Source organism: Podarcis gaigeae (assembly GCF_964106915.1).
Source record: "Podarcis gaigeae genome assembly, chromosome: 5".
NCBI classification, from domain to species: Eukaryota; Metazoa; Chordata; class Lepidosauria; order Squamata; family Lacertidae; genus Podarcis; species Podarcis gaigeae.
This window is the reverse complement of record NC_139681.1, coordinates 21,337,844-21,352,705: the sequence shown is the minus strand read 5'-3', so window position 1 is coordinate 21,352,705 and position 14,862 is coordinate 21,337,844. Positions and strand designations below refer to the sequence as shown.

At 42.7% G+C, this 14,862-nt stretch overlaps 1 protein-coding gene across 3 annotated transcripts in view; it reads right to left on the bottom strand.

Moving 5' to 3' along the window:
* LOC310845360 (heparan-alpha-glucosaminide N-acetyltransferase-like) overlaps window positions 1–14,862 on the bottom strand; it is a 168,492-nt gene that overhangs the window by 104,610 nt on the left and 49,020 nt on the right. For all 3 annotated transcript variants that reach the window (XM_083740437.1, XM_083740435.1, XM_083740436.1), the window contains one exon: window positions 1,095–1,177. In XM_083740437.1, the coding sequence (XP_083596563.1) occupies window positions 1,095–1,177 (83 nt within the window). The remainder of the gene's footprint in view (window positions 1–1,094; window positions 1,178–14,862) is intronic.

Here is a 14,862-nt window from a genome sequence, read left to right as displayed (position 1 = left end):
TGCCTATAACAGTAATGTCTCGCTCTGAATGTAACTGACCTGTATGAAGGACTCTGTGAGTTGAAAACAGAATCATATGTACCTTTGCTACCTAAGAACAATATTTTAATAAAGGAGAGAAAGACTTACTAGCTCATCAGGCAGAAGGGTAGGGGGAAATCCACTGAAGTAACAATGTTAACCTTTTACTCCCAGTGGGATTGTAACAACTACAGTAATAAGAAAATGAAGTTGCAGAAGCACATGGAAAAGATCTGGTCAACTGTTTATCTCTCATGTCTTTATGAATCCGAGTAATCCACCATTTTTCTCAAAATGGCATTAACATTACTGCTCTCTTACTATTTATATTATAGTAGTATCTAGGGTATTGCTCTGAAAACTGTTTTCCTCATTTAGTTACATGAACACAAACAAAACAACTTGCTGCATGAAAAACACCACAGCCTTTAGCCAAGGGCTGAGTAAATGCCCTTCTCTACTAAAGAGAATGCGTCTTCTCTATTAAAAGGAAAGTACAGGAGTGGGGAATGGGTCTAGAATTCAAAACCAGCCAACAACTCTTTTGTTTTTGTTTTTTAAAACCAAGTTTCTAGACCATATGATTAAGTGAATGAGTCTGAAGGTGTGTGAGCAGTTTCTGCTTAAATCCCAAAATGAACATCTCAGTAGCATTTGCAGCCATCAGAAAAGGTGGGGCTTAAGAATCCTGCATAACCCATTGCACCCCCCATTCTTCAGTAAGAAGGCACGATATAAACACTGCTCCAAGTTTAAGTGATAAATTGTATAAATTCATCTACAGTGGTACCTCTGGTTACAGAGTTAATTCATTCCAGAGCTCCGTTCTTAACCTGAAACTGTTCTCAACCTGAGGAACCACTTTAGCTAATGGGGCCTCCCACTGCTGCCACACGACACGATTTCTGTTCTCATCCTGGGGCAAAGTTCTTAACCTGAGGTACTACTTCTGGGTTAGTGGAGTCTGCAACCCGAAGTGTTTGTAACCCAAGGTGTTTGTAACCCGAGGTACCACTGTATTGTAAAAATTAATTTTAAAGACTATGGCAAATCAGCATGGTGCAGGACTTTACCCTCTAAATGTGTCCAGGGAAAGGAGTCTTCGGCGTTTGAGTTTCTCCTCCACCGGTCTTGGGCTCTCTGCAGAATTAAGTTCCTAAAAGGGAAAGTGGAGAAAAGAGTGATGTACCTTTGTTGGCAGTCAAATTCTCCATTCAAGGAGGGTCAGAGCATGGCAAAGACTGAAAAAGCTGGAAGTCAGAATTGATGTAAGATTAGAGTTTTGCTAATTACTTAGAGCAAAGTGGTCCAACATGAGTCCCTCAAGGCCTTTTTTGGCAACCCCCAGGAATATTTGACCTCCGCCACAGTCCTCCAACTGCCTTCCCAAAGCCAGGTAAACAAAGTGCTGGGCTTTGAGAAGGAGGCATGAGGACTCTGACAGGTTCCTAGAGGCTCCCACTTCCTTCCCAAAGTCTAGATAGCACTTTCCCAGCTTTGAGAAGAAGGCGTGGAGGGCTCTAGGACCCTGTCAGAGCTTCGTGCCTCCTTCCCAAAGCCCAGTGCTTTGCTTAAGCAGTTTTAGGAAAACAGCACAAGGGCTGCAGGGGGGCATCATATGTTGGCCTCTTTTTGAACTGTTAGAAAAGACAGTTCCCATTCAAGCTAGTCATTATAATAATTTTGCCACATTAAGAATTTGGAGGATGTGTCAAAGCTGGTGCAGAATGGGCCAGAATGACCCCCTTACACATAAAACTGCTGTCAAAAACTGCAATGTGTTAGAGACACTTAAGAACATACACACACACACACACACACACACACACACACTTATTAACTTCTTCATTGCCAGAACCCATCTGGAACACAACTGAAAGGCCTAGAATGGAGACTTCCAAGCTAGCAAAGTTAGCCAAATTCGTCAGAATGAGTAAACCACAAAATGTCCACAGGAGCCACATTCCAGTACCAGTTCTGGGCCATAAATGGTATTCCCCACCATAAAATGGCCTAAAATGCCAACTTCTGTGCTGAGTTAACCAAATTCATCAGTCACACAAGTCTAGAAAGGAATCCTGAAGAAAACTTCCACAAAAATCATGGTCAAATATCCATTCCAAGCATTAAAAGCATTTTGGATTGATGCAACGAGCCACGGTTCATCCACAGAAACCATGCCCCAATACTCATTCCAAGCATCAAGCGCTACTCCAAAAAAATGGAATGTCATGTTCTGAGCCAGCAGAGCCAGCCAAATTAATGTCGCATTGGACCCAATGGGCACGATGAAGTAAGCAACAAAACCTCCACAGATACCATATTTCAATATGCATTGCAGGACAAAAACCATTTTCTGTGTAAACAGGCCAGAATGCCTCCTTCTGAGCCAGTCAAACTAACTAAATTCACCAGTGACACGTGACTGGTATGGGCTGTAACATCAATTTGCAAGCCAGGCAAAGCACTCCAATTCACACATTAGAACATAAGAAGAGTCTTGTTGCAGCGGACCAAAGGTCCATCTAGTACAGCACCCGATTCTCACAGTGGCAAACCAGATGCCTAGGGGAAGCTCAGAAGCAGGCGGGACCCAAGTACAATAGTAGTCACTCCACTTGGTATTCCCTGCTAATGGTATCCAGTGCCATACAGCCTCTCACTGTGGAAGTAAAACAGAGCCATCAGATCTTGGAAGCCTTAACCTCTATGAACTCATTTAACCTTTTTTTAAAGTCATCCCAGTCGGTAGCAATCACTCATCTTGTGGGAGCAAATTCCATATTTTAATTATGTGTTGTGCGAAGACGTAGTTTCTGTGGTTTGTCCTTATCCAAATCATATAAGATTCAGCTTCATTCATTGGATGCCCCAGGTTCTGGCATTGTGATGGGAGTGGTGGGGAAACTTCTCATTTCACTATCTGTACAAAGGACTGAAACTGTGGTTGCACCATAGATTTATATAATGGTGTTATGATATTGGCAGTTTTATTTTCGGCACTGCCTAATGATCCCTAACATGGAATTCTCTTTTTTTCCCACAGCTGCTGCACACTCGGTCAAAATCTTTATGGAGCTAGCTCCTATGACTTCCCAAGGTCACACTCCTGATCTGGCACTCATCCTAGTAGAGGCAGATTCTTTTTTTTAAAAAAAATATTTTTATTAAGGATTTTCTTGTTTTACAGAAGTGTAGTGCCTCGTATTTTTTTCTTCTTCTTCTTCTTCCATGTAACGTTTTTACAAATCCGTTTCATTTGTTGAGGCATTAGGGGGAGAAGAAAACAGAAAGAAAAAAGAAAGGGGGGGTGGGGAGAGGGAGGATGGATGGGGGTGGGGTCGGGTGGCGGTGTTTCTATTATGTTTAATGTATGTAGAGTTTGGTGTCAGCGTTGCTTGTGTTGTTCACTTGTGTTCCTTTGGTGGTGAGAGAGGTTGGGGTTGGCTTAGGGTGTGATTGTTTGCTTGTGATTGGCTGTGGTGATCTTTGTTTTCGTGTGTGAGTGAGGTGGGTGGGTGTTTTGGATCAGGTTAGCCATATTGATTTGTATGCTGTTGGTGGATTATTGTCATTGTCCTGTTGGGCTGTGTATGTGATAAAGGGGAGCCATACCGGGGTGAAGGCGTCTTCTTCTGTTTGTCCCCGTGTCAGTTTCAGTTTATTAGTTAATTTTTCTAGTAGGGCTGTTTCCCATACTATTTGGTACCATTGGTCCATGCTTACTCCTGACAGGTCTCTCCAGTGTCTGGTTATGATGTTTCTGGTTGCTGAGAGCAGGTGGGTTATAAGTTCTTTGTGGTGTAAATGGGCATTGTTGTCTTGGAAGATGTTTAGTAGGGCCAATTCTGGGGTGATGTCTATTACTTGCTTAGTTATTTTACATATTTCTTGTATGGCTGTTGTCCAGAATAGTTGAATTTTGGGACACTCCCACCACATGTGGAGGTATGTGCCTGAGGAGGTGCACCCTCTCCAGCATTTTGGTGAGGTTCCTGGGTGTATTAGCGCTAGTTTCCTTGGTGTCTGTGTAAAAGAGGTGAGATTCAGCCTCGGGGAATTTGAAGGTGCAAACTGAAGTTTTATGTCTCTCCAGTGCCTTACTCCATTACTGTTAAATGGACAATTGAAGCAATTTGTTAGCAGTTATTATTACTACTCAGAAATTTGGTTGGTTTGTCTAGCTCACAAGTTGCCATTTCAGGTACTTTTTTTTCCAGAATACCATTTATGGTCCAGAGCAAGAACCCAAATGTGCTTTCTCTGGGTGTTTTACAATTTACATCATTCCAATCTGTTTCTCTGTGAATTGTGAATATGGCTCATTTGTATTGCTCAGAGGGTGGAGTTCCAAGCAGGATTTTTCCCACCTTATATATCCACACTACTGAGGATCATGAGGTTGTCTCTGCATTTTCCATCCAATCTTTGCAGCCAAATGGTCTAGTCATTGGCTTTTTCCTAACTTATTTTAATAGAAAGCTGAGTTGATGGTATACTGAATTCTGCATTTCTGGGATGCACTATGTTGGGAATGCATTATGTTGGGAAGCATCATAGCAACACATTCCTTTCAAACAGATGATTTTAAAAAAACACCATTAATTTTAAAATGGTTTCTGGAACCTTGCCTTATGCACAGCTTCTCACGGATAGAGATTTGTGTGCCACTCTTTTACAATCACGTTTTTGCCCACTTTAAGACCTGGGTGTCAGTGTGGCACTGCCCATATTTCTCTGAACAGGAAATAATGCATCAAAACCTAAGTGTGCAAACATGCATCAAACACTCTTTTCAAAGGATCCAGAAGTCAACAACTGGTATTTCACAGTGTGTTTTTACCACTGAACTATTGCCCAATGTAGATTGTCTCCAAAATACCTTGATAAATTCTGCTTGACATGTACAGTATGCCCATCTCCATTTAAAAATAGAGGAAGCTTACATGCTAATGCTTGTGGGATGCAAAAGGCGAGCCGTGCTTCATTAGATTTGAAGGGACGATTCTCTCCTGGTCAGGCCTCTGGCTTGGCCATATTGAATTACAACGCTAAACAGAACAGGAAGGATCTGCCTGCCTAATTCTGTTTGATAGATCGCTTTGTCATTTTCAGATGCCAGATTGGAGATAGCCGCCGCCTCCTTGGCAAAGAATGGTGCTTTAGAGCTCTAGGCTATCAGGAGCAAGCGCTAATGTAACCCAGCATATGCACAGAGACTGCTAGCTTGCTGTAAAATAATTGCTGCAGTTTCTCCAAAAATTATGGCAACCCATTTTCTAGCAAGTTGCTTCTAGGATTAACTAAACTGGACAAGCTAGATCAGCAGTAACAGCTTTGGGTGCTAATGTGACATCCCATTCTCAATACATACCTACAGATGTTCTATGTAGGTTATAAACAGGTTAGGTTTTTATGAACTGAAAGGAATGCATTGGTGCCACAATGCCCTTAACAAAAATGACCCTAATTTCTTCCTTAACTAGTGCCTCTGATTACACAGGTTTTTCAGGTTTGTTTGGCCTGAGAAAACAATTGGAGAAATAGATATAAATGCCACACACAACAATGTTTAGGAGTATAGAAAGTTGCCGGATACCAAGTCATACCATTGGTCTACCTAGCTCAGTGCCAAACTGATGTGCTGGAATGTGGGGCAGGGGTTCAAGAACAGAGCTTCTCCATGCCCCCCCCCCACATGTAACAAATTAGCATGGATTAGTAATTAGTAAGGGGAGAGGACACACAGCTGAAAGATACATTTCCGTATGGCAGGATATATTCCTGGGAAAGCAGGGGGGACAGGTTGGCTAAGGGAGAAACAGATGATGATATCTAAATCCTTTAATAGTTCATTCAAGCTCTGCACAGATTTAATATTGAAGTGAGGGAGATTATGAGCAAGGAAAACTCTGGGCTTAACTTCATTTACCTTTCCTCTGCTCTTTCCAAAACTTGGTGTAGAAAGAAAAAGAATTTGCTTCTTAGGTACAATATGGATAATTCCATACTTAATGGCCTGTGCCCAAACAAACCTGCAAGAGATTTAAGATCCATGGCAGAGATTCTACTCCTTTGCCTGCCACAGAGAAGGTTTATGCTACTGGGCATGAAATATAGTGGCTCTATGTGGGTGGTCCCATGAATGTGAAACTCCCTCTCCTGAGAGATACAATCAGCCGCCTCTTTGTTCTCATTTAAATGGGCTCTAAAAACATTTTAATTTTTGATTCTATTTAACTTTTTAATTTCATTTGTTGTGTTAGATCCATCCCCTCATTTTATGGTGTGATGACTTATGGCTTTGGTATTTATCCCCCACCCCACCCCATTTTATTCTATGATGTGATGACCTAGAGTGAAGAAATACATTTGAACCCTGAAAAATATTTGTATTCATGACTGGCTTACCAAGGGTTCTTTTCTGTTCTTTTTTATGAGGCTGGAAGAATTGGATTAGTGTAAAATGTTTCACCACTGCAATTATTATTGGTGCACTGTTGTATTTTTATATGTCTTTTGTTTTTATATGTTGCAAGCTACTGTAAGAAGACTATATATATTAAATGGCAGCATTAAATGAGTGAATGCATTCATTAAGCAAAGAAGAAGAAGAAGAAGAAGAAGAAGAAGAAGAAGAAGAAGAAGAAGAAGAAGAAGAAGAAGAAGAAGAAGAAATTGGATAACATTTTTTTTTAAAAAAAAAAAAAACCCAACTTGTGAATTCCAAAAGTTCTGCTAAAACTGGCCTCTCAAAGTCATTTTTCACCTTTGGACATGGAGAATTTGCTCTTCTGTTACTGCAAACTATAATGGGTCTGTCACAACTGTGGATATTAATGGGCACCTGACCTTTCCAGTGCCTTACACTGGGGTCACTTCAAAATGGTTTTATGTCTTTGGTTGGAAGAAGTGTTCTTAAGAGAGAACTTCATTTAGTCTCATCTATTTTTAGTTAATCCAACTCTTCAGACAGCAAGCAAGGTCAGCAAATCTTCACCAGAAGGTCACAAACCCACGATGCAGCACTATGTAAGTCGCCAGGCCATTAATTATTCCACAGAACAAACTCTACTCTACTTCTTTGGTTAGACTGGTTACCATCTGTAGTTAAAGTAGAAGTAGAGATACTGAAAGCTGAATACATGATATCTTTATTTTCTGGCTGGCAGAAAAAAGCAAGTGCTTGGGCCTCATTGTTAGAAATCTTTGTGTGAACAGATCTGTATGGGATTGGGCTGCTTGTTTGCAAACTAGGACATCTGTTTCTGTTTGGTGTGCATGGAACACATAGAAATGTCTTCTCCACTGAGCCGGCCCACTTTGACATGGAGTGAAGCAGCTGCCTCAGGCAGCGGAAACAGAAGAGGCGGCACTCCTAGAAGTGCTCCACCCGGACACTGCCGAGGAAGCAACCCAGGTAAGGGAGGCTATTGTGGCAGTGAAGCAGCACAGCAGTCCACTGGCCCAGCTGCTTTATTTCTTCCCTGCTTCTAGGGACAGAGAGGGACCACTGGGCAAAGCTCTGAAGAATGCCACACTATCAGGAGTACGTGCAGGAGCCAGGCCCTGTGACCAGTAGGGCTTCGCAGGACTGGGGCTTTCCGAAGTTTGTTCTGAAGAGGCAAGACACGGCCGCACAGGTGAGGTCGATTGGTAACTCACAGCACCTGGTGGCAAGAGCCGGGAAGGACTATAAGACCAGCATTTCCCTTTGGCTCATTGCCTCCTGTTCCTGCTCCCACCCCACCATCTTGCCCCCGGTCGCAATGTCCTCTGCCAGGACTTCGTAAACCAGGCCGTGACATTCACCTCTCAACCAGTTGGCGAGAGGGGAGGAGTTCACTCACCCAGCTTTGCTGCCAGCTGGGAAGGAGCTTTGGAAAGAGGAATGGATTTGGTCTTCTTGATGACCCAATGGCCTGATCTAGCGTACATTAGACAACCCAGCCATATTTCAGCCCAGGATGTTCTGCCCCACTTGGAAAATGGATGCTTGATTAGAGATGTAGGAGGACTCAGAAATTAAAACAACATAACTAGCTTTGCTTGGAATATAAAACTCTGGCTCTGGGTCTGCACCTCTCTCCTTGCAAGCAAGACCTGCAAGAAAATGTTGCCATATGGAGTGCTTCTACTCAGGGTTCCAGCCAGATGTGTGCATTCCAGAATATGACATTCCACTCTCCCTCTTCATTTTTCTGGTTTCTATTTTTTGTCTTCCAGAAGTCAGCCAGTAAGTTAGTATTCCATGCTCACTAAGCATGCTCAGTTTTCACTGGTTTGTTTTTGAGGGTTTCCCCTTAGGCTTTTTTTCTCTAAAGTTTTTTTGTACTTCAGCAAACGGTGAGGTTTCTCCAAGCCTGCCTCTTCCATGTGAATGGTGTCATTTTTGCTAGATAAGGATCATAAGGATCCACAGTTGGACAAAAATTCATTATATATCGTCAGTGAAGTTGATACTTTACCAAGCAACATATGCAAAAAAAGAGACGTCCCTGCTGGATTAATTTCATTTCTAAATCTTCTTGAAAAGTACTACTAAGTAAAATAGTGTTACAATCTCTAAAACATTGTTCCTAAAGACAGAGGTCCTTTTATTGTTCAGGAAATTATTCATTATGCTAACTACTTTGCACCACAGTTGAGAGGCCAAGAAAGAGAATCATCATTTATCACAGAAAGTCTGGAGCGGAAAGAAGCCTGAATGCTAATTTTTACTGTGCATTGATTGTTTAGACTAGAGTTAGAAAAAAAACAAACGGGTAGTCTATTTGTTACGGAATTGTTTTCATATCTAGACAAATGTCACAGCGGGTTTAGAAGGTTGTTTTGTTGGTGCTCTGTATGGGGAATCCTGTTTCTTGCGAGACTTTACAAATGGAAGAACTATAGTGTGTTTATGTCAGTCGCTTACAGTATTGTATTCATCTTCCTCCAATGGCTTTATCTTGTTTAAAGGGCCTCTCTTGCAGGTTGTATACAGGGTTGTTGTGAGATAAACATAACTTCTCAGTCTCATTTATTTATTAAAAAATATTTATCACTATTCATGAAAATATCAGAGCGGTTTACAACAAAACATTTTTATGTGTTTATTTAATCAACTTTTAACAAAATATCAAAAAGAAGAGTTATTCCCCTCCTTCCTGAAGGAAAATGGGCAATGGCTTTTCTAACATGGTGTTGCCAACTGCAATTTTCATAATTACATGCATCAAAAAATTGTTTATGAAAATGATTGCTGCCTAATTAACTGTGATGTCTTTTACATTAACTGATTTTTAAAACTTCTGATAAACTAATCAGTTATAGCTACAATCCACTTGCCTAGGAGTGATGGATAAATTGCACTGTTGCATGTTGCAGCCCTAAAACATCAGCATCTTTAAATTAAGTCAATACTTCATTTGCAACTTAAGGTATATTTGAGCTGACACTTTTCCCTGCTGCTGATATTCACATGAAGAGAGCAGCAAAAGTGTAATTCAGACATTCATCCTATAGGCGTGTATGCATATTTGTTCACCGTCAAACTAACTCAAACTTAGATTAGACCCACTGAAAACAATAAACAGAAGTTACTTAGACTCATTTATTTCAATAGGTCTACTACTCTAAGTATGACTAACAATGGATCTCACCCAGTGTCTGTAAGACTTTACACACAAAGGCTTCGATTGCACATTCAGGGAACCTTTGACTTTGGTAACATTGTGCCCTGAAGGGAGCCAAAAGTTGGCACCCCCAAGTATTTATTATTTTCACAATAATTCATGCTGGTACAGTTGCTTTTTAATGGCTCTTTTCAATAGGTTCCCAAATAAGGTGGTATTGTTATTTTTTTTTATTATTATTATTATTATTATTATTATTATTATTATTATTATTATTATTATTTTGCACCCCTCAGCTCAGTGCCCTATACAAGGGAACCACCCACATCACCCTAAATCCAAAGCTGCCTTAGGACTTGCCAATCAGAAGGTCGGTGGTTCGAAACCCCACTACGGGGTGGGCTCCCGTTGCTTGGTCCCTGCTCCTGCCAACCTAGCAGTTCAAAAGCACGCCAAATTGCAAGTAGATAAATAGGTACTGCTCCGGCGGGAAGGTAAATGGCATTTCTGTGCACTGCTCTGGTTCACCAGAAGCGGCTTAGTCATGCTGGCCACATGACCCGGAAGCTGTACGCCAGCTCCCTCGGCCAAGAAAGCGAGATGAGCGTTGCAACCCCAGAGTCGGCCACGACTGGACCTAATGGTCAGGGGTCCCTTTTCCTTTAAACAGGTTTTAAAAACTTTTATTTTGCTTCAAAAACCTGCAAAACCTCTTTAAACAGAGACTACAGTGGGACAAAAGAAAATATGAGTGCTTATGCCGCACACAATAGTTTTATCACACTTTCAACACTGGAAAAATCCTGTTCTGTCTTCTCTTCTTGGACACCTTATTGATTTGTTTCTGCTAAATAATTTTATCAGAAGCTAAACTGGACTAATTGACCATCCATTTTCAAAGTGTCCCTCTTTTCTAGGGAACTGCACCTTTTCTAGGTGAGCCTGCAGTGCCAGCATGCAGGGTCTAATGCTGGAGGAAATGAAAATATTTGTGCTAGAATAGTGAAAAACAAAACTGAAATGAAAGTGGCAGTGCAGAGCAGACTTTTAACAGACACTGACTTGGAGATCACACTGGAGATGTTAGGAGCCTCTTCCAAGCCAAGGATGTCAAGCAAATCGATAATCAACTCAGCATTTCCCAGAAAATTAAATTGGAGTCGGTGCTCTCCTATTTTGAGAAGGGATTGCAATTACATTTGGGAGATTCCTAGACTCCAAAGAAGCAATGCCAAATGCTTCTGATATTCCAAACATAACAAGTTGAAAGTACAGTATCTAAACAAAACATAAAATATTATGGAGCCAAGCCAGGTATTGTCTCATCGGTGGGGCTCCCACTTCAATAGCAGTAATACAGTCACGGAACACTAAAGAGCATATGCTAAGCAAGATTTCCAAAAGAACTGCAGCATTTTGCAATGTCAGTGTTTCCCCCCCGAGGAACTTAACAATCCCTCTCACATGAACACAGAATGGAAGATGTCAGGATCCCCAAGGATGTGCTCTGCGGGGAGCTGGCTTCAAGAACCAGGCCCATCGGCCGACCAACTCTGCGATACAAAGATGTCTGCAGGCATGACATGAAGGCTGGGAATGCCAACCCCAGCATGTGGGAATCCCTTGCACATAACCACAGTGCCTGGAGACAGGTTGCGCTTCCATAGCAGTGACCAGAGGAGGAATGATCGCTGGGAGAAACACACAGAGAGGAAACACCATGGTGCAGCTGCACCAGCACAACTGGACACCTTCATCTGTCTCACCTGCAGCAAAACATCTCTCTCCCATATCAGTCTCTACAGCCACAACAGGCACTGTAACCAGCCAACAGTTTGACTTCACCCCCAAAGGCACACTCCTCCCTTGCCTCCCAAGACAGAAAGATACCAACAGGCATCCCACCCTTCCTCTAAGGCAGTGGTGGGGATGCATTTTCAGACTGATGGCTACATTCCCTTCTGAGCAACATGCCAGCTAGTTTCTACACCCCTCTCTGTCCTCCATCAAGGCAAGCAAGAAGCATTCTCAAAGCTTGTGGGCACATTCTAGTCAGGCAAAAACTTTCAGGTGTGAAGCAGAGCCAGTGAGGGGTGTGGCTTAAGGAGTGGAGGTGTGGCCTGGAGAGAGTTCTGTGCATCAGATAAAGAGGCCTGCATTTGGACCCTGGGCCTGAGGTTCCTCAACCCTGGTTCAAACCCTCCAAGTGTCCCTATTTTCCAGGGACGGTCCCAGATTTACAGAAGCCATCCCCATTTCTGATTTGATCCCGGAATGGCCCACTTTTCCTTAGAGTGTCCCTATTTTCATCAGATAAATGTTGGAGGGTATGGACTCCTGAGTGAAGGAGATAAGTAACTATACAACCATTAGAAGCCATTTGAAAGCAGCCCTCTATAGGGAAGTTTTAAATGTTTGGTGTTTTTTTGTGTTTTTACATATGTTGGAGGGGACGCGGGTGGCACTGTAGTCTAAACCACAGAGCCTAGGACTTGCCAATCAGAAGGTCGGCAGTTCGAATCCCCGCGATGGGCTCAGCTCCCGTTGCTCAGTCCCTGCTCCTGCCAACCTAGCAGTTCAAAAGCACAAAGTGCAAGTAGATAATTAGGTACCGCTCTGGCAGGAAGGTAAACGGCCTTTCCGTGTGCTGCTCTGGTTCGCCAGAAGCAGCTTAGTCATGCTGCCCACATGACCCGGAAGCTATATGCCGGCTCCCTCGGCCAATAAAGCGAGATGAGAGCCGCAACCCCAGAGTCAGCCACGACTGGACCTAACGGTCAGGGGTCCCTTTACTTTTACCTTTACATATGTTGGAAGCCACCCAGAGTGGCTGGGGCACACCAATCAGATGGGTGGGGTATAAATAATAAAATTATTATTATTATGGAATAGGACATCCCTATTTCCATCGGAGAAATGTTGGAGGGTATGCTGTTTTAAGGAGACCACTGTGGGGTAAAACATGAGTTATTTTAAATCCATCCAACACTGTGCGTAGAATCCAGTGTTTTTGTTCTGTAAATGGAAGAAGTGTTGTTCCCTCATTCTTTGAATGGAAGCTCCTTCTCTGCACAAAGTAAAAAGGTTAGGTATCTACTATCTATATCTACTATTTCCCTACTGGCTGTGCAAAAAACTGGGAAGGCATCTCCCCAAATTAGAATGCTTAGAAGCCTAGGTGGATCTTTTGTCTTTTTTCTACTGCAGTTACCCATTCTGGGCCTTTGGGATGGGTCAGATCAAATTCTAAACACACACAAAAATAAGGGGCAAGGGATAGAGGTAATATAGACAGCCAAGCAAAAACAGTGGAAAAGTACAGGTTCCTGTGAGACATTTTGACTTATGATTTTGTGCCCAAAGACTTGGCATTCCTGCCTTTCTCATCTAATAAAGAGAGATGATTCACTGATAATGGAAATGGTTCCTTAAGTAAATTGCTGCCTCATCTAGGCTTTTGTATTTGTAAGCAATAACTGGAAGCTACGGCACATTTTTACTCTCTTGTCTGGAAAGTATATTGACCTCAACTTTTGGCTCATACCTGTGTTCTGATATATAAAACCAGCAGCATCATGTGTTTAAAAAAATGTTCCTGGATTAAACCACCCCTAACTATACATGTACATCTAACCTAGACAGCATCTTAAAAAGCAGAGACATCACCTTGCCAACAAAGGTCTGTATAGTTCAAGCTATGGTTTTCCCAGTAGTGATGTATGGAAGTGAGAGCTGGACCATAAAGAAGGCTGATCGCCAAAGAATTGATGCTTTGGAATTATGGAGGAGGGGACTCTTGAGAGGAGGAGACTCTTGAGAGTCTCATGGACTGCAAGAAGATCAAACCTCTCCATTCTGAAGGAAATCAGCCCTGAATGCTCACTGGAAGGCAGATCGTGAAGCTGAGGCTCCAATACTTTGGCCACCTCATGAGAAGAGAAGACTCCCTGGAAAAGACCCTGATGTTGGGAAAGATGGAGGGCAGAAGGAGAAGGGGACAACAGAGGACGAGATGGTTGGATAGTGTTCTCGAAGCTACCAGCATGAGTTTGACTAAACTGCAGGAAGCAGTGGAAGACAGAAGTGCCTGGCGTGCTCTGGTCCATGGGGTCACGAAGAGTCGGACACGACTAAACGACCAAACAACAACAACAAACTGTACATGGGGGACACAGGTGGCGCTGTGGGTTAAACCACAGAGCCTAGGACTTGCCGATCAGAAGGTCAACAGTTCGAATCCCCGCGACGGGATTAGCTCCTGTTGCTCGGTCCCTGCTCCTGCCAACCTAGCAGTTTGAAAGCATGTTGAAGTGCAAGTAGATAAATAGGTACCACTCCGGCGGGAAGATAAAGGGCATTTCCGTGCACTGCTCTGGTTCGCCAGAAGTGGCTTAGTCATGCTGGCCACATGACCCGGAAGCTGTACGCCGGCTCCCTCAGCCAATAAAAGCGAGATGGGCGCCGCAACCCCAGAGTCAGCCACGACTGGACCTAATGGTCAGGGGTCCCTTTACCTTTTTAACTGTATATGGAGGGAATCACATCATTGAATACCACTGCTTACAAAAACCCTGTTGAAAGCTAGTATGTCCTGGAGAAATTTTATATGTTCAGAAAGAAAGAAAAAAGCTGGAACCCTTCTCCTCACATTCAGCTTTCCACATGAAGAGTTATTGATATGGGAGAGAAGTCTGTCATGTGATTTCCTCATCTGCTGTGACGTAATCAAAGAACCACCTTGCCATGTGATTATTTGTTTCCTTATCACAGAGAGGCTTCTAAATGCAGATGCAGGAAAGTTGGGGTGGCATGAATAGGAAGTGCACATGCTCTTAAATGTACTATTCCCACACTGTTTGGGACAACAGTTCTATGTAACAGGAAATTTTCTAGGATTTGATCATGGTTAAGATTTTCCAGGGAATCAACAGGTAAACCATGTGGTGACATCAATCAGTCCTCAGGTTTGGTTTGGCTTTTTTAAATGATCTCCAAGAGAGAAGTTGTCAAATTGTGTGTTTGGGCCCCAATATACCGTACATCTTATTTATATGCATTCCTCCTGGTCTTAGCTCAGGAAGCAGAGAACACAGTGCAGAGTTGTTTTCCATTCTCTACTTCTCAGAAGCAGATGTCTTTCTGGATGCAATGCTTAGGCCCGCCATTCCTAAAAATCTACCTCCTCCCCTTTCTATGAGCCAATTCACATGCAATTATCTTAATT